Source organism: Halichoerus grypus, chromosome 6 (assembly GCF_964656455.1).
Source record: "Halichoerus grypus chromosome 6, mHalGry1.hap1.1, whole genome shotgun sequence".
Lineage (NCBI taxonomy): Eukaryota > Metazoa > Chordata > Mammalia > Carnivora > Phocidae > Halichoerus > Halichoerus grypus.
The window spans coordinates 116,155,841-116,175,406 of NC_135717.1; the positions used below are offsets into that span (position 1 = coordinate 116,155,841).

General features: G+C 43.4%; 1 protein-coding gene across 2 annotated transcripts; it reads left to right on the forward strand.

Annotated features, from left to right (window-relative positions):
* The first annotated feature begins 1,107 nt into the window (after window positions 1–1,107).
* Window positions 1,108–18,994, forward strand: TMBIM6 (transmembrane BAX inhibitor motif containing 6). 2 transcript variants are annotated; one of them, XM_036121083.2, is made up of 10 exons: window positions 1,108–1,225; window positions 11,213–11,298; window positions 11,685–11,793; window positions 14,230–14,350; window positions 16,006–16,054; window positions 16,163–16,260; window positions 16,463–16,542; window positions 16,842–16,942; window positions 17,566–17,641; window positions 18,863–18,994. In XM_036121083.2, exons 2-10 carry the CDS (start codon window positions 11,243–11,245, stop codon window positions 18,884–18,886), a joined length of 714 nt encoding a protein of 237 aa, XP_035976976.1. In that variant the 5' UTR covers window positions 1,108–1,225; window positions 11,213–11,242; the 3' UTR covers window positions 18,887–18,994. The 2 variants fall into 2 exon arrangements, with proteins under 2 accessions (XP_035976976.1, XP_035976977.1); XM_036121084.2 differs by having other exon boundaries at window positions 1,121–1,233.
* Window positions 18,995–19,566: the final 572 nt, after the last annotated feature.

A 19,566-nucleotide genomic window follows, 5' to 3' on the forward strand; every position in this document is an offset into this window, starting at 1 on the left:
ACAATTGGGGGGCTGTATTTAAGAAACAGAATATAAAATTATATAATAGTCAATATTTATCTAGAATGAGAAAAAGAAACCATTGCCTATTTTAAAATGCTGACAAAACGAAAAACATCACACAATCCAGAACAAACAAAACGAAACAAAAAAACATTTTTAACTACCTGGCAACCACTATAAGCTCTTTTTTTCTACATTTTTTGTCTGCATACTCTTTGCCTCTTCATATGTCAATTTTGTGCTATTTTTATAGAGATATTAGATAAATTAGTAAAAAAGTAATTTAAAACATTGATAGTACAGGAACTTTTTTTTTTTTTTAACCGGCTTCACAACTCCTTACTCTAAGTTCTCGCACGGGTGGTGCTTCTTGCCCCGGACAAGCTCATGGGGAGCTCCAGCCCTCTGATCTCCCTTGGTTTCGTTTCTTTCGGGGCTGCCTGGGCAGCTCTGCCAGGTCGCCGCCCTCGTTCCCTCTCCCATCCACCCCACTCCACAGGCAGAAGTGACTATGAAGTTGTCGCCTATCTCCACCAAGCAGGGAAGGTGATCCTGGAAGCCCTCCAGTCTCGCACGCGGCCCCAGGACCACCACTTGGGCTAGAGCGCGTCGGTGCTTCCGATGCCGGACTGGGGCGGCTATGTCCTCCTCGAATTCCTGGACAATTCGCTGAGCCTTCAAAAGTGCTCGGAAGCCTAAGCCCCACTCGATTCATGGTAGATTGCCCCCTATGAGAGCCCTTTTTTACGTGTTATCTGAATCTCTTTCTCCCTTTAACATTCCATGAGAAGCCTAAAACCAGAATCCCGGGACTTTGCTGCGCTATCCCACCACGCGTCGCGGGGCTCGGTGACATGCCAGGTATCTTGGGTGGGGCCTGTCCCTCTTCACTTTCTCCACTAGGGGCGGCTTTAGACCGCGGTCCTACCTAACTATGGGGAAGAGGCGGAGACCTTTTCTACGACGCCGGTTGGCGGCCAGCGTCTTGATCGACAAGGGCATTAGCGAATGGCTCTGAAGTAAGCAGCCGTTGTTTACGCACGTAAAGCCAATGGGAAGGCAGAGGTCCAGCCAGGGGCCAATGAGGACTGGCCTTAAGCGGACCGCGGGGGCGGAGCTTCCCTCGAGGGGCAGACGCTTGGGTAAAAAGTCTGGAGCGGACACTGGGAGAGTCAGAAGCACATCCGGTGTTAGAAGAGCTGTGTAGGTTCCTGGGAGGCCGGTAAGAACGTACGTCTGAAGCTGGGACTGTAAGCCGGGAGTGAGAAATGGAAATGGGGTTGGCAATTATTGTCTGAGCAAGAGTGGGAATAGTCTCGGTTTTCGGACAGACTGCACCTTCGGGGAATGGGGCCCTCTTCCGCGACGAGACTCGGAAAGCTGCGCGGGGAGGGGAGAAGCTCGGGAACTAGTACCGCGCATGCGCAACCGTACCGGAGCGGGGGAGGGGCTGGGGAGCGTCTGCTGCGTTTTGGGGGGCGTCGAGGTTCCAGTTCTGCGCGCGAGTGCTGGTGAAGGGTCCTTTTTAGTCCCACTTTCTTCCTTCCTCTCACTCTGCGTTCCTTCTCCTTTTCACCCCGCCAAGAGTAGGCGCAGGGGCACTTTGGCACAGCCTTGACTACTTAAATTCAGGCCACGTCCCCCACCCCTTCCTTCCGAGGCTAATGAAAGCGAAACCTCACGGGTTTGTGATCACCCCTGCTTCACCCGACTCATTGTTTCTCTGCTTTGGGCCCTCTGGCTGGGCCCTTTCTGGGTGAGCCGCGAGGGCCAGGACTCGACAAAGGGCCTGGTCAGGCAGGCTGCCCTGTCACGGCCAGGCGGGTGATGTCACACTCCTCTGTGACACGCGAACCTCCTTAGTTACTTGGAAGCCGAAAGCAGAGGCGAAAGGTGAGAAGATCCTTCCTGGCTTTCCAGCCCCGTTCTGGTCTGATTGATTACCTTTGGACAGGTGAGGTGGCCTTGGCTTTGCTTGGTTCTGAGCCTTGTGGGCGTCTTTCTCAAAGCCCGCGCAGGAAAGGCGTCGTTGGGCGGTTGTTTTTTTTCTTTGACCTACTTGCTGGAGCTATGGTAGTAAGTAGGCTTTGGTATTTTTGTGTATTTATTAAGTGCGGAATTGTTACTCAGTACCAGCCCAGACTGCATTGCCTACCCCACCAGCCTTTCATTGACCAGACAATAACAAAAACCTCTCTGAACTTGAGACTGTTCTAGCAATAGTTAACTTGTGAATGTGTAACTCAGTAGAAGAGCTGACTGTGCCTAAAACACAAAGATTTTAAGGTTAAAAGTTAATGGCGAATAGACTTGTCTAGTTATTTATTAATACTTAGTTTTGGTTTATCTTTTTTTTTTTTTTTAAAGATTTTATTTATTTATTTGACAGAGACATTGTGAGAGCAGGAACACAAGCAGGGGGAGTGGGAGAGGGAGAAGCAGGCTTCCCGCGGAGCAGGGAGCCCGATGTGGGGCTCGATCCCAGGACCCTGGGATCACGACCTGAGCCGAAGGCAGACGCTTTACAACTGAGCCACCCAGGCGCCCCTAGTTTTAGTTTATCTTTTGGTTGAATGTGTAGTTTAAGAATTCAGTTCAAGAGAGATTATTCACGTTGTATAACCAAGTTATTATGATTTCTACAAATACACTTATTTCTGTAATTATTAGGTTTACTCTCTTTGGTGGCTTATTTCTCTTGTCTAATATTTTTTGTTCTGGCTTCAAGAATATGTTGATACTTAGGTTTTCTACCATTTTCTTCCAATAGGGACAGAGGGGTTAAATCCTTGAGAAACACTCTCTGTAATTTGTGTTTAGAGTTTCCTTCTTCCATTATTCATCTTGTGGAAACATGGCTTCGTGAACCCTCTTTCTTCCCGTCTCTCCCTTCCCCACTATTGGTGTGACTGAAGTCTTACTCTCCTAAGAATAGGAAAGGTGAAATTAATCCAGATATTTAGTCAGCATTCTAATTTTTTTCCTGGTTATGCATATAGTTCATGCTTATTGTAGAAGTGCTGAAAAATACAGAGAAGTGTAATAGGAATCAACATGTGTTAATATTTTTTTAAGTTTCTCTTGGCCTATGGCTGGAACTGTCTTAATGAAAACTTGCTTTTCTACTGTAGGCTGTAATAGTAGGAAGAGCACCAGGCATTAGAGGTCATAAGGCCCCTAATCTGGTTCTGGCTCTACTATTTAACTTTGTGGTGTTGGTCAGGTCAATACTAATGTCCTTTTTTTTTTTTTTTTTTTTTAAAGATTTTATTTATTTATTTGACAGAGAGAGACAGTGAGAGAGGGAACACAAGCAGGAGGAGTGGGAGAGGGAGAAGCAGGCTTCCCGCGGAGCAGGGAGCCCGACGCGGGGCTCGATCCCAGGACCTGGAATCATGACCTGAGCCGAAGGCAGACGCTTAACGACTGAGCCACCCAGGCGCCCCAATACTAATGTCCTTTTAGCACTTTACAATGATTTCACACAGCTTTTCATTCCTCCTCTTTTTTTTTTTTTTTTTAATTGAAGTATAGTTGACACAAAATGTTCCATTACTTCAAGTGTACAACATAGTGATTCAGGTCCATACATTATGCTCATCGCAAGTGTAGCTGCCATCTCACGATACAGCACTATTAACAGTGTCACTGACTACATTCCCCTGTGCTGTACTTTTTATATGTGTCCCACAGATTTTTTTTTTTTTTAAGATTTTATTTATTTATTAGAGCATGAGAGGGGGGAAGGTCAGTGGGAGAAGCAGACCCCCTGCTGAGCAGGGAGCCCGATGCGGGACTCCATCCCGCGTCTCCAGGATCATGACCTGAGCCGAAGGCAGTTGCTTAACCAACTGAGCCACCCAGGCGCCCCCCACAGATTTTTTTTACTGGCATTCAGTAAGCTTGGTAGCCCAGGTGTTATTTAATCATCCTTATCTTACAGATAAGGAAGCCTAGATGACCTTAGGTAAAATGATTTCCCCAAAGTTACATGGTAGAAAATGGCAGGATTTGTGACTCCAAAGCCAGTGCTCCTGCCACTATTAACGCTGCCTTTTTGAGCTTTCTTTTTAAAGTGAGATTAATTGTTTTTGCCCTTTCTTTATGGATTGGTGTGAAGGTCAAAGGAGATAACGTATATAAAAGCACTTTAAAGTTGTAAAGTTTTATATAAATGTAGTCGTATTATAGAAGGTACTACTGCTGGCCTGAAGTTTCACTTTATTTCATAAACTACCCAAGGGTATTAATCTCCTTTGGGAAAATACTGAATATTCTCTTGATGTTCTGTCTGCTAAATTTTCCTTTGCCACTTTGACTTGACTGTAGAAGCTGTTAGAAGTGTCTTCCACTTTACCCTGTTTTGTTCCCCCAGAGTTTTTTTTCTTCTTTTTTTTTAAGATTTATTTATTTGAGAGAGCGCGAGAGTGCACACACACAGAAGGAGAGGGAGAAACAGACTCCCCGCTGAGCAGGGAGCCTAATGTGGGACTCGATCCCAGGACCCTGAGATCATGACCTGAGCCGAAGGCAGACACTTAACTGACTGGGCCACCCAGGCATCCAGCGCCGCCCCCCTCCCGCCCCCCCGAGTTTCTAACCAAGCTTCATGAAGTAGCTTTTGTATTAAACACATTTTTGTTTTCCAAAGACGGTGTTCAAACCAAGGAGAGGAAAACTAGAGATTGGCTTTTTGGGCCACACGAGTTACTCCTCAGGGTAGGTTCCCCTTTGAGCCACCTGGGGAGTGTTGATTTGAGGTTGCGACACTCCTGATTAGATAATGGGATCTGCATTTGCTCTGGGGACTCCTGGTTGTATGTAAATATGGGGGGACAGAAAGCTGAATCACATGCAAGCTCTGCTCTTACGGTGCTTACAGCCATCTATGCGAGAAGTTCTGACACAATTAACTGGAATCCAAAACACTTAAAAAGTTTGTCCTCATTTATGCCTGCTTTAATTTGGGCTAAATATGTTGTTATTGGGAAGAGATTACTGGTTTACACTGGAAAATGAGTATGTATTTAGGACGTTGGGGCCTCTTTCTGATTCAGTCTGTCAAACACTTGTGGTTACAGAGAGAGGTTCAGTAGTGTGAAAGTTCAAAAAATCATTTATTGAAGGCAGTAGGCATTCCATCTCCAGTTACTAGCTTGGTTCTGAAGCAGCACCCTAGAGAGACCGGATCCGGTGTTAGCTAGCTAATCTCGCTAGCCAGGAATTTGGGACCAAGTTAAGGGCGGGGCTGGGACATCTAGGGTTCAAATCTAGGACCACCAGAGCCCAGGCCTGTCGAAACAGTTCTTTGGACTCCCTGAAACCAAACTGACCTACCTTCTAGGGATGACAAGGAAGGCATCAAGCTAATGACCATTTACTTCATCAAATTCTCTGCCACATCGGATTATCGCTTAGTGGTTATTAGGCTGTCTCAAAACGCCTTGTGGCCCTGTGGGACAGGAGGTGCAGTGTAAATGTGCCCAAGGAGAGGCCTGCCATTTGCACAAAAGTAATTTTAGCCGGTAATAAGATTTATCAAATTCCTTTAAATTCCAGTTTATAATTTTCTTAGACTCTTCCCTCTTCCCCCAATTTAATTTTATTCATGTGGGTAAATATTAAGTCTTCAGGATATAGTTAACTGTGGTTGAATAATAATTAAAGAGTTAATTTACAGGGCATATGTAGATTAGACCTGCAATAAATATTTTATAAAACTAGGGGAAAATAATGCACTGAGGACATGAGAGTAATGAGTATTTACACTGGTAAAAACAATGGCTAACATATGGAGCCAGTCTTACGTATGAAGCACTATTCTTTCTTTTGGAGAGAGAGCATGCATGCATGAGAGAATAGATGGGGGGAAGAGGGGCAGAGGGAGAGCGAGGGAGAGAGAAAATCTTAAGCAGGTTCCACACCTGGCACAGAGCCTGACACGGGGCTCGATCCCATGACCCTGAGATCATGACCTGAGCCCAAATCAGCTTAACTAGCTGAGCCACCCAGGCATTCCTGTGTGAGGCACTATTCTAAGCACTTTATTTGTATTATCTCACATAATCCTCAACCCTGTGAAGTAGATATTATTATATATTACAATATACAAATGAGGAAACTAAAGCACAGTGAGGTTCAAGTGCCAGAAACTTGCTGTGTGTTACATAGCTAAGGCAATATCAGGATTCAAGTGCAGCAAGCCAAGCTCTTAACAGATACATGGTTATACAGAGTCTGAAAGCTATTCAATAGGAAGAACTACTAAAAAAATACAATTCTGCTACCCCCCCCACTCCAGTTTTTTAACCACATGGGGTTTTTCTTAAGTATCAGTTTGTTCCATCTGGATATGTGGGAAGGGGACTCAGAATGGTCGAATTACGACAAGAATGAGGAACCATATAATTCACAACTAAATGTTTAATTAAATGTGTGAATAATGTTTCTTTGACTTGCTCTATTTTAAAAAATACTTAAAGTAGGCTCCACACCCAATGTGGGGCTTGAACTCATGACCCTGAGATCAAGAGTTGGATGCTGTACCGAATGAACCACCCAGGTGCCCCTGAATTGCTGGTTTTGTTGTTAAATTGTAAATATTAAGGCAGCCTTCTGCCCAGTAGTCAGCGGGCTTTTATCTTTCAAAGGCAAGGATTTTTTAAAAATTTGTGATTGTTTCTGTTTTGCATAGCTTTTGGCCACTTGGCCGTGTTTCATATGGACTGTACTTAATAGGTATTGAAATAAGAATGTAGAGAATTTTTTTTGTTGTTGTTTTCACGGCTTGGCCCCTGATGATAATTATTTTAGGGCAAGGGTAAGGAAGATACCTAGAACAAAACAAGAGATTTAACAAGACCTAAGACATAGATGTTAGTTGATGAGAATATCTGTCAAGTTTGGTATTCCTGCTCTCCTAAGGATGAAGGCATTAAGTGAAGTTCTGATCCAAATTAAAGGAATTTGATTATGATTAACGTCTGAACATTTACTTAATGCAATGCAGACAAATTTCTCATGAGTCTAGGAGGCACAGTCTACATTGTATTCTAAATAAATAATCCCACTTCCCTGTTTTACATTTAGAACTGGGGGGTGGGGTGGGAGAGAGGATGCAATTTCTAGATTTTTGTATGAGTTGGTGTCTAGTTTGAGACAGACCAGTGCTGGTATGGATTTCATAATGGGCTGATGTGTGTTGGGGGAACTACTGTATTAAATAATTTTTGAACAACTTGTAATATACTCGTTTCCTTTGTTGCGGTAAAATATACATAGCATAAAACTTGTCATTTTAATGTCCTTTTTTTTTTTTTGAAGATTTTATTTATTTGCCAGAGAGAGTGAGCACAAGCAGGGGGAGTGGCAGGCAGAGGGAGAAGCAGGCTCCCCAAGGAGCCCGATGTGGGACTCTATCCCAGGACCCTGGGATCATGACCCTGGCGGAAGGCAGACGCCCAACCGATTGAGCCACCCAGGCGTCCCTAATGTCCTGTTTTTAAAACAAAGATTTTCATTTAACTGTGGGGCCTTTTTGAAATGTTAGCTGAGTTACTTAGTTAATGGTTTTGAATACTTCAGACTCTGTTAGGAGCTAACTGTTCCCTGGGACTGAAAATACTTTTGGTATGGGAGCTGCTATTTTTTAAAGATTTATTTGTTTGAGAGAGAGTGCGTGAGTTGTGGGGGAGGGACAGAGGGAGAGACTCTTAAGCAGACTCCCTGCTGAGCTCAGAGCTGACCTGGACTCCATATCAGGATGCTGAGATCATGACCTGAGCCATAATCATGAATTGGACGCCCAACTGACTGAGCCACCCAGGCGCCCTGGGAGCTGCTATTTTTGAGTTATGAATGCAATTGAATCTTGTTCAGCTGAGTTTGCATATAGACACTGAAATGTAGATATGTTTTCTCTGCAGCTTCTGAATACAAGTAGTTGAGGGTAAGTTAGAAACTTACTTAGCTTAATCCCTCTGGCAAAACTTGTAAGAATCGTTTTGACTCTTTACTTATGTCTACATTAGTTCTTGTCTGTTTGGAACAGACCTAGAGCAAACTATCATATTTCCTTGATTCTAAGACCTTTTTCCTCCTTACGTTTTAACAGTTCTGAAATAAATTATGTCGTATACATATCATGTCATTTATTAAATGTATACTTCATTGTGTTTTTTCCCTACAAAGCTATTATTAAAATTGCTGTGTGTCTTGGGGCGCCTGGGTGGCTCAGTCAGTTAAGCATCAGACTCTTGATTTTGGCTCAGGTCATGATCTCAGGGTCGTGGGATCGATCCCTGCATCAGGCTCCACACTGAGCTTGGAGCCTGCTTAAGATTCTCTCTCCTTCTGGAACCCCCCCCCCACACTTGTGTGTGTGTATGCGCACACTCTCTCTCAAAAAAACTGCTGTGTGCCTTTGTATCTAGAAAATTTGGTACTTACATATCTCACTTAAATTTTAGAAAAAGTACTGGTGTTAGAAAACTGGTTTTATTTAATTTATTTTTTACTTATTTTAAACCACGAGACACTACTAAATCATGGAGAAATACTCCCTCCCTGTCCTCATAACTTTTGATAATTTTGGTTTTTCCATCTGCAGTTGTAAGAGGCAGTCAGCACCCCCCGGGAAATGTCAAAGAGCAAACTGGGAAAGAGGAGTTTCTGCCATTATCCCCTCCCACTGTTTCACTTAGTGGGTTCTGGTTACAGGGTGTTGCCCCTTTCTGACTAACAATCCCGTGGGTATTTGAGGATTTACACTGCGATGCCCATTCACCACCCCCACCCTTCCTTTTTTTAACTCTTGAAATTGGAAGCAAGAGGTACTTCAGTGTTGTTGTTGTGAATACTGAGAAATTTGGCTCTGAAGGTTGCTTCAGAACTATTGCAAGTTCTATCTGGGGATGTCATTAAGGGTGTTAATGGAAGACTTAAACAAAGACACTTTCCAGGTGCTGGATTCTGCCATCCTGTAAGTGTGCTCTCTAGAGGATGTGAGTTCATCATGGTTATGAAAGGCTGTGGTCGGTCCTGCAACAGCCTGCAATAATTGCACCATCTAGATCAAGAGGGCCCAGAGCCCCGGGACTTAGAGCTGTGAGCAGCAGCTTTAGTAGGTTCTTCAGCTTCTCACTGTATCCATCCTTAAGAACAGAACTAACAAAAAAATTGAGGTGAGTAGGATGTTGGTGAGAAAGGAAAGAGGAAATCAAGAGAGCAAGCTAGCCATTGTAATTGTTGCACTTGTGAGAGAGTGAGACTCAGGAAACAAATGGTAATGATGCATGTGAACTAGAAGAATGGCATCTTTCCACTGGCCCAGGATTTCTCAGGAGTCAGTTTGGGATTGTAACTTTTATTGCCCAGACTGGTTTTGCTGAGTATTGGGCTGGGTGCTCATTAGAATAGGCGTGACTAGTTGGCTTGTCTTTCAAACTACTTAGCTTTGTGTTTTAATACCACCCCATTCCCGTTTTTTGGTCAGTGTGAAATGAATAGGCATTATGGGTCTAAGAAGAATCTGGATGATTGTGGAAGATTGATACGTAGAAAGATGAAAATTCTTTATTAGATTTTTTTTTTTAAGCCCTGTAGATTGAATGTGCTTATTTAGGATTGCATGTGAAATAGAGGAGGGAACAAAATTTAAGAGCCAAACTTGATGGTATTGATGGCATATAACCTGGGTACAGTTCAATTAAAAATGTCCTTTCTGTGACATAATTGGGACAGTTGGCAAGATCTGAATAAGGTCTGTAGATCAGATAATAGTATTGTGTCAGTGTTAATTTCCTGGTTTTGATTATTGTTTTCAGATGTACACACAAGTATTTAGGGGTGCCTGCATGGTTGGGAAAAAAACATTTTTGTGCCTTCGTGGTTGGGAAAAAAAAATTTTTAAGTCTCTATATACTGCTATATAGAGAGGGGATAAAGCAGATATGGTGAAATATTAACAGGAAATTTGGGTAAAGGGTTTATAGGAATTCTTTGTACTATTCCATCTCTTCTGTAGGAAAATTTCTGAAATTATGTAAAAAAATCCTTTCTGCACAAATTCCTTTTTCATGGAGGAACTTTTCTCTTTTTAAAATTGTAAATCTCTTTCAGTTCAGTTTTAACATGCATTGGATGGAAAGTTTCTACATGCATATATTTAAAATTCAAGACCTGGGGCACCTGGGTGGCTCAGTCAGTTAAGCGTCTGCCTTGGGCTCAGGTCATGATCTCAGGGTCCTGGGATTGAGCCCCACGTCGTGCTCTTTGCTTGGTGGGGAGCCTGCTTCTCCCTCTCCCTCTGCTGCTCCCCCTGCTTGTTCTCTCTCTGTCAAATAAATAAAATCTTTAAAAAAAAAATAATAATAATAAAATTCAAGACCTAGTACCAGGCCCAGCTCCTTCCTTCCTCCCTCCATTCCTCCCTCTTTGAGGTTCTATGCCTTTGCTGAGAGAATTCTCTAGCATCTTGATACAATGACATAAAATTGCTCTATATTGCAGGGGTGCTTAAGTGTTCCAGTCTTGATTTTGACTCAGGTCATGATCTCAGGGTGGAGGCCCAGTGTGGAGCCTGCTTAAGACTCTCCCTCTTCCTCTGCCCGCCCCCCCCAAAAATAAAAATAAATATCGCTTTATGTTCCAGTGACTGGATCCCTTTAACTAATTGCTAACTGGTAATTTCTTAAAGAAACTATCTTTTTTTAAAGATTTTATTTATTTATTTGACAGAGAGACACAGCAAGAGAGGGGACACAAGCAGGGGCGGAGGGAGAGGGAGAATCAGACTCCCCGCTGAGCAAGGAGCCCGATGTGGGACTCGATCCCAGGACCCTGGGATCATGACCCGAGCTGAAGGCAGATGCGTAACGACTGAGCCACCCAGGCGCCCTCAAAGAAACTATCAAAGGGACAAATTACTTTCTGAAAGAATAGAAATCAAATGCTAATAACAAAATAGTTGAGGGAGAAGAAGATGGCTTCATTTCCTCTGTGTCCTTTAAAATGGTTGAGTATGATTGCAAATGTATCCTAGAAGGAAATGCATAGAAATGAAAATGGCTGTGCTAGGACAGTGGGATTTTAGATACTTTCATTTTTCCAACTTGTATGTTGCTATTTTTATGAGAAAGTTGTTTATGTTATTTTGTATGACCTTGTATCTGTAAAATAACCTTTCTTCTTTTTATCCTTGATTCTACAGAGCGGAGGCTGTGTCCCACAGACTGGCATCATGAACATATTTGATCGGAAGATCAACTTTGATGCACTCTTAAAATTTTCCCACATGTAAGTGTTTTGATCTTCACTGTAGTTTCTTATTGCATTTCCTTTCATACCTTACTTTTCCTAGTTTATTAACTTTTGTATGCATTAATTGGCATATTAACTTTGCTAGAATCCAGAGGATCTGATAAAAGCACCCAGATTCTAGGGGCTGCTCTGTAGTCACTGAAAAACCATTTAGTTATTCTAGTTTGGGTACTGATTGTTCATAATATGGGACCTTTGGCTCCTCCCCAGCATTTAAGATTCTCAATTCATCTATTTTCAAAATATTCTTTTTTTTTTTTATAACTTACACATATTTCCTGGGAAGAAGAGAGGGAAATGATTGTTAACTTAGAAATGAAATTGGTCCTAGAATAATGGCTGTTACTAACGTTCTTTCCCAGAACCCCCTCGACACAGCAGCACCTGAAGAAGGTCTATGCCAGTTTTGCCCTCTGTATGTTTGTGGCGGCCGCGGGGGCCTATGTCCACGTGGTCACTCATTTCCTTCAGGTAAGAGCACTTCCTCTCCTAGTTGCTGTGGCACAAATGCAGTAGGTAGAAACCAGCTCAGCAGGGTGGTGCAAGCTTGTACCCCTCCTTAATCCTTTTCTGTAGTTTGCAATCTAAACTCACCAGAGCCGGCTGGTAACTAAGGACATGCAGAGCCTTCTTTAAATTTTCTGGCAGCTGTGTCCTCTCTAGGTACTGAAAACAGAATGTCTTAACCTGGACACTGAATGGTGTAAGACCCCAGCCCGCTGAGTCATGGCATGGCGTGTGTGCTGGGGTTTGCACGGTAGCCTTTTTATCTTTTCCTGCCTTCTTTCTCTTCTTTGCTTTTGACTGTGGGGTTCTTAGATATAGAACACTGATTGTATGATAATCAGGAGAGGCAGGGTTGAGACCTTCAAAGATTTGATCTATTTTATTCACGGATGCATTTATATCTGCATGGTTGCGTGAAAACCTTCAACAACTCACTTTCCTCTGTTGAAAGAGACCTTGGGTTTGGCCAGTAGGAATAAGAGGGACAGTTGACAAATAATCAAAAAAGTTTGAAGTTCTCACTAACCAAGACTTGCTTTCCAAGTGTCCTTTTTAGTGTAAGTGTAGGCAGTGTGTCTGTGTTGGCATTTGCAACTACTGAGAACTGTCCCTATGCTCAGGCATCTCCTGGCAGAGGTTGTGTGAAAAATTATTCTAGATACTCAGAGGATAAAACTTTGATCCCTGGAGTTGAGACTAAAACATACTCCACCTTCTAGGCAAGAGTGGCCATTTTGGTTTCTGGTTGTGGGTGTTTTTGTTTTGTTTTTTAAGCAATGTAGTAAAATGCAGTTATCCTCATTATTCGTGGATTCTATATTTATGAATTGCCTACTTGCTAAAATGTATTTGTAACCCTAAAATCAGTACTCATGGTGCTTTTGCAGACATTCGCACTCCTAAGCAGAACGGCAAAAACTTTGAGTTGCGCATGGCACTGTGTTCCAGCTGAGGTTGAACAAGGCGCCACACTGCCCTGCTTCAAGCTCTTGTACTGTAAACAAGGGTCTTTTTCATGGTCTGTGTAGTGCTACATTTTTTGCATTTTTGTGATTTTGGTGGTGATGTCAATATTTAAAATGGACCCCAGGCATAGTGCTAGAGTGCGGTCTACTGTTCCTAAGTGCAAAAAAAAAGTACACTAAGACTGTGATGTGTCTTATGGAGAAAATACGTCTGTTAGGTAAGCTTTGTTCAGGCTTGAGTTAGAGTGTGTTGGCCATGAGTTCCAGGTTAATGAACCAACAATATATATATCAAATAAAGTGTCCTTAAACATAAACACACGTAAAACACGTATTTTTCGGTTGAAGAAAATGTAACCAGAGGTGCGTGAGAATTTAACCCTTTATTTTTCTCAGGAGCAGTTGTTCAGTATTCATTAATTCATTATTCACAGTGACTTTATAGAACGTAACTATGAGAAAAACAAAGATCAGTTATACCTTTAAAGGAAGGAAGGAACTTCAGTGTCTGCATATCTCCTTGATGATTTTCTTCTCTTTCTAATTGCCTGCAGCTTTTCCCACTTGCTTTTTTTTTTTTAAGAATATTTTTCTTCTTACAAAACTAATGCACTTTCATTTTAGAGAATTTGGAAAACAGACTAGTCATGAGAAAGAAATAAAAACACCCAGACATAACATTTTGATCCTTACTCTGTCTTGGTCCATTCAGGCTGCTCTAACAGAAAACCATAGACTGAGTAGCTTAAACAGCAAATGTTTCTCACAGTTTGGGAGGCTGGATGTTCAAGATCATGGCACCAGCCGTGGTGTGGTGAGGGCCTGCTCCCTGTGTAAAGACTATCTTCTCGCTATGTCTTCACATGATAGAAGGGGCAAGGGAGCTCTCCGGGATCTCTGTTGTAAGGGCACTAATGAAGGCTCTACCCTCATGACCTCATCACCTTCCAAAGACACCCCCTCCCCAACCTCGAAATATCAGCACATTGGGGGTTAAAATTTAAACATGAGTTTGGGGGGAGCATAAACATTAAATCTGTAGCACCCTCTCAGTCTTTTTTCGATGTATGGGTAGATATATTTGTGTGTGTGTTTTAAAGTGATCAAAAAGGGATCATTTTTACTTGCCCTACAGATTGGAATGTGCTTCAGGCAGTTGTCACTCTGATTAATCTTTTTCTTGGGCAAGACTCATAGTTTGACTTGGGTACTTGTAGCTCATGGACTACCTGGGTCAGAAGAGCCTCTAGCATCCACTGTGGTCCTAGCCCTGTCCTACACGGCTTCTAGTTTCTCCTTAGTCCCTTCTGCCTTTCCACTGCCTCCAGGTTAGAAGGAAATATTAGGAAGTTCAGATGAATATTTGATCCCAATCAGGTCTGCAGAATAAATTCGGTATTTTCAAGTATTTCATTATTGACTCTGGATCTGACAGGCTGGCCTGCTCTCTGCCTTGGGCTCCCTGGGGTTGATGATTTGGCTGATGACAACACCTCATAGCCATGAAACTGAGCAAAAAAGACTGGGACTTCTTGCTGGATTTGCTTTCCTTACAGGTATGTTAGGAACTAGGCTAATTTGGAGTGGGAGAGGGGGTACTGGGGGTACTGTATCTAGTATCTCTGTAGACTAAGGCCCCAGGTTTGTATGTATTCTGGTTCATCCCAACGGGCACACTGTACTATTCAGTCTTGTATTTGAGTATATTTTGCCTTGTATTGCTTTTTTATTTCATAGAGGTGCATCTTGCTTTCCCATCCAGAGGATTAGCTCTTTAGGACTAGTGACTGTGACTTCTACTTTTATATCCAAAAATAAGCATTTGTGTGCTTAAATGAATGCGGTTCAAGAGCTTAGGTAGCATAACTTGTTAGTTGTCGACGTGGGACTAAACTAGGCCTGAAACTCTAACTTAGTTGAACTTACACTGGCAACTATCACTGCTGTGACCATTTATTCTGAACTTTGTGGACAGTTAATTAAAGCCATACATTGAGATCCATCCAACAGAGCACTTTGCTGATTCTCAAGAAAGAATGAAAAGCACAGCTCTTCTAGAATTATCATTAAGGGAAACAGGACTCAAGCTACATAGTAAAAATACTTGCAAAGCAGCATTTGACTTAGTACAAATTGTTTTTTGTTTTTTGTTTTTTAAGATTTTATTTATTTATTTGACAGAGACACAGTGAGAAGGAACACAAGCAGGGGGAGTGGGAGAGGGAGAAGCAGGCTTCCCGCTGAGCAGGGAGCCCGACGCGGGGCTCGATCCCAGGACCCCGGGATCATGACCTGAGCCGAAGGCAGATGCTTAACGACTGAGCCACCCAGGCGCCCCAGTACAACTTGTTTTGAGTGTGTCTAATCTATGTAGTGTTGTAGGAGAAAGGAAGGGATTTAGAGATTAAGATTTTAAAATAGGGACAGCTAGTTTTTGAAGGCAGTAAGGGGTAGAATTACCAGAAGGGGAGAGAGAGTAGCAAGAGTAGAGGAAATGTTGGGGCTGGAACAGGCTGCCACTGCATTCTCCTCTTGGCAAGTGTCCACCTGCAGAACCGGTCTGGCCTTTTTCACAAAGGGAGTCAGTCCTGCATGACTAGGTTGCTGGCCACAAGGCACTGGTTTGCTCTTGATATTTCTATTCTAATTCCTGACCTGGCCCACATTATAGTCTCACATCACTCCTCTTCGGAGTATTGCAGCCTTACAGCTTTGCTCAAAAATGTTTGACATGCCTGCTTCCTTTTTTTTTTTTTTTAAGATTTTATTTATTTATTTGACAGAGAGAGACACAGCGAGAGAGGGAACACAAGCAGGGGGAGCAGGAGAGGGAGAAGCAGGCTTCCCGCTGAGCAGGGAGCCCGATGCGGGGCTCTATCCCAGGACCCTGGGATTAGGACCTGAGCCGAAGGCAGACGCTTAACGGCTAAGCCACCCAGGCGCCCCTGCTTCCTTTTTCCTAATGTGTTTTCATCCTGGGCCATCCATGATTTTCATCTAAGAGAACAGTTTTGTAGCTCTGTCTATAAATAAATAACTCAGTCAGTAAACAGTTAAGGCAGATAGAGGAGAGAGATTTAATTATTTTAGTACACATGTTTTGTTTTTTTAGGAGCACGGGCCTGCCTGTGCTTTTGATGGTCAGCTTTGGACAAGGGTCCTCTTCAGGAATTGATGGTAATATTGTGTTCGGGGGCTTTTTGTTTTCTAGGAGTTGGCGTAGGCCCTGCTCTGGAGCTGTGCATTGCCATCAACCCCAGGTAACTATTTTAATAGTATCTTAGGTCTTTTTATCATTGCAAATATGCCTCCTAAATATAGGTTTGCAGAACTGTAGCCCTCAGTCTAATGGTCTTTTCCTCTAACAGCATTCTTCCCACCGCCTTCATGGGCACAGCAATGATCTTCACCTGCTTCACCCTGAGCGCCCTGTATGCCAGGCGCCGGAGCTACCTCTTTCTGGGAGGTAAGTGTGGACTGGAAAACAGAGTCTCGCTTTAGCCAGAATTCACACCGGGACTCTTTCCCTACCTTCCAACTTCTTGTGATTGTTAGGTTGCAATTGAAAGCCTTAATTTGGGGGTGGGGGGTAAGTAAGGATGGCTTTAATGGGGTTGTCTTACTTCATTTTGGCTTTTCTCAGGATGGCTTTTTGTCATCTCTTACAGGTGTCTTGATGTCAGCCATGAGCCTGATGCTCTTGTCTTCCCTGGGGAACCTTTTCTTTGGATCCATTTGGCTTTTCCAGGTGAGACTTTGCATGTAACTTTCTAGCAGCCATTTGCCTTGCACTTCTTGTACTTGCTTCACTCTAAAGCAAGGTAGACTAAGAATCCTCCAGAATGCTCACTCTTATTGGGCAGTGCAGAGTTGTGCCTAGGGAAGTAATGTGGTCTTTACCATAGGCTTCCATTCCCGAGAACGTTCCTGCCAGTAGGGTTAGCATTTGTTTACTTTCGAGCAGCCAAGAGCCAAAAAGAGGCACGACTGGTTTTTCCCCTCTGGCGTCTCCCACATGGTAACCTTATCTCATTCTTCTCCTGTTAGGCAAACCTGTATGTGGGACTGGTGGTCATGTGTGGCTTTGTCCTTTTTGATACTCAACTCATTATTGAAAAAGCTGAAAATGGAGATAAGGATTATATCTGGTGAGTGAAAACTGGTCTTGAACACCTCCCTTTCTGCGGCCGTCGGGAGGGATGAGAGTGGCCTAGGTGGCACTGGCTGAGCTTCCTGGCCCGCCGTCGGGTATGTGGTAGGGTGCCCGTGGTTTTGGAGCTGGGCGCCAAGAAGCAGGCTCCCTGGATTCCTGGAAGACATCAGCTCTTTTTAAAGTTGAACTAATAATACGCATTTAATTATCCTTACTTTTAATAGTGGTTATCTCTAGGCATGGAGGGGGAAAGGAATCTTTCCCCTTTTACTCTATATTTTTATATTTTTTAAACCTTTAATAATGAAGATACATGTTCTTTTTAATGTATAACTTTTGAAAAAATGCAGTAATCTCAGAGTCTCTTAACTAGTTAATGGTAGTCTGGGGTTCACATGCGGGCCCTGCAGAGTCTAAAGCTCAGTTTTTCTTCTCCCTGTGCTGCATGGGTTTGTTGATTTGAAAAGGATCTCGGACATCAGAGTTACACTTGGTGGTGGAGTGTTGGTGAAACTCACTCATGGGGTGGGTGTGGGGTTTTTGTGCTTTGCCTCTCTGTGGGCTGTGGATAAAGGAAGGTGGGACATGCCAGTTGGTCATCTGGTTCTTCTGTTTCAGGCACTGCGTTGACCTCTTCTTAGATTTCATTACTCTCTTCAGAAAGCTCATGATGATCCTGGCTATGAATGAGAAGGTTAGTCCACCTGCTCCCTGAGGATTAGAGAATGGCCCCTGAATTTAGCATCTGTGTAGACTTCAGATTTGAGAACTGACACACTGTGTAGGTCCAGGTTAACTGTAAGGCAGGCTGCTGTGTAAGAGGTGAACCAGAAGTCTTTTAGCCCATGGAGAAAAAGGAACAAGTTAAAAAAAAAAATCCTTAAAAAAAAACAAGGGGTGCCTGGCTGGTTCAGTTGGTGGACCATGTGACTTTTAATCTCAGGGTTGTCAATTCAAGCCCCACGTTGGGTGTAGAGATTACTTAAAAATAAAAAAACCCAACAACAAAGGAAAACAAATCGCTGAGATTAGTATCAAAAGAGAAAGGGGGCTTAAGTGGCAGCAGGAAACAATCTACTATATGAAGAATTTAAAGGCTGTGAAGATAGTTATGACTCAGGGGAAGATATTCTAGGGGATTTGTTTAATACTGGCTGTTACAAATATGTGTCAGAAGTAGACCGGTTTTATACGTCTGTTAGTCTTGTTTCCAGAGAAGCATTCTGTATATGGTTAACATAGTCCACTCCAGCATTAGGGGAACAAATGAAACCATGAGGGTTTTTTATAGACCTTCTTAGGGAACAGAAGACAGTGTGGTGGTGGTGGAAGCCGGTGAGGAGGTGGGATTGGTGGCTGTCAGTCTTCCCTGTGCTGCGACTAGACAGAGCTCCAAGCAGGTTTCAGCCAAAGCAACTCAACTTGCATCTATTTAATACACAGGGCTTCTGCCTAAGATGGAATGCAGAGTTCACTGGGCTAGATTATTTCTGGGTGTTGGTTTGTGCTTGGGATTTATGCTTCTCAGGCTAATGGAAAGTTGGTCTTGGCCTCTTGTGTAGTTATTTTAGGGTGGACTACCAGTCTCCAGCCTTCACGGGTTAGGATTAGAGCTGTGGGGGTTATGAGTAAGCCAGGAGTGGTCAGGCAGCCCAGTTGGGTACTCTTGGGCTGGAAGTGGGAGCAACTGCTTAACCTTTATTCTTGTCAGGTCTGTCAGCAACTTGAGGGACTATCAGTGGAAGATGGTTAAGATTCAGTTCCTACCGCACTGAAGGAGTACTTCTCCTTCCTCTTTATCGTCCTGTTCCCTTCCAGTCCCTAACCAAAGGCAGCCAGGTGCTGGCTCATTCAAGAGTTTGAGCTTGAATGTGAGATGCGAAAAATTAATTGGGCAATTTTTCTCCATTTCTAGGACAAGAAGAAAGAGAAGAAGTGAAATGACCATGCAGCCTTTCCCATTTTGACCTCTCTCCCTCCACCCCTCATTTCCTCTTCGCACACATTGCAGGTGGTGTGTTCTGTGATAATGAAAAGCATCAGAAAAGCTTTTGTACTTTGTGGTTTTCTCTATTTTGAATTTTTTGATCAAAAAACTGATTAGCAGAATATAGTTTGGAGTTTGGCTTCGTATTCCTGGGGTTCTTCCCCACTCCCTTTTCTGTCCAGCCCGTCCCTAGCCTCTTCCTCTGCTCAGGCAGCCAGCCGGTCACCGTGATGAGGAGTGGGACCCACAGCAGAGCAAACAAACTCCAGGAGTCCGCTTTCCACCCGAGCTTCACCAGGTGCACCTGAACTGTTGGGTAGAGCTACCTCGGCTCTTTTCCTCAGCGTTGTGTGGTTTGTGCACAGTTCCTGTGGGGCTGGGCAGTGTGCTTTCCATCGGAGAGGAGTTTGGTGGTCCTGTTGTAACTCAGGCTCCTTACATCTGAGCTACTGTCAACCCCTACAAAGAAAACGAAGAGCCTCTTCTATTGGATGCTTTGCTTCCTCTGAGCTGCCCAAGCCACTGCTGGTCTGGCAAACACACCGTTCTGTCTTGCTATCCCAAAAGGAATGTGGATTGACGTGTTCCCTTTCCCTGTCCCTGGTCTGACCCTCAGGGAATCTGCTGGTTTT

Bases quoted from the DNA above. Each gene is read 5' to 3' on its own strand.
- TMBIM6 (XM_036121083.2), top strand. From the start codon at position 11,243: ATGAACATATTTGATCGGAAGATCAACTTTGATGCACTCTTAAAATTT. The intron at 11,299-11,684 runs GTAAGTGTTTTG...GTTCTTTCCCAG, and splicing joins CTCTTAAAATTTTCCCACAT to AACCCCCTCGACACAGCAGC. The intron at 16,543-16,841 runs GTGAGACTTTGC...TTCTCCTGTTAG, and splicing joins GATCCATTTGGCTTTTCCAG to GCAAACCTGTATGTGGGACT.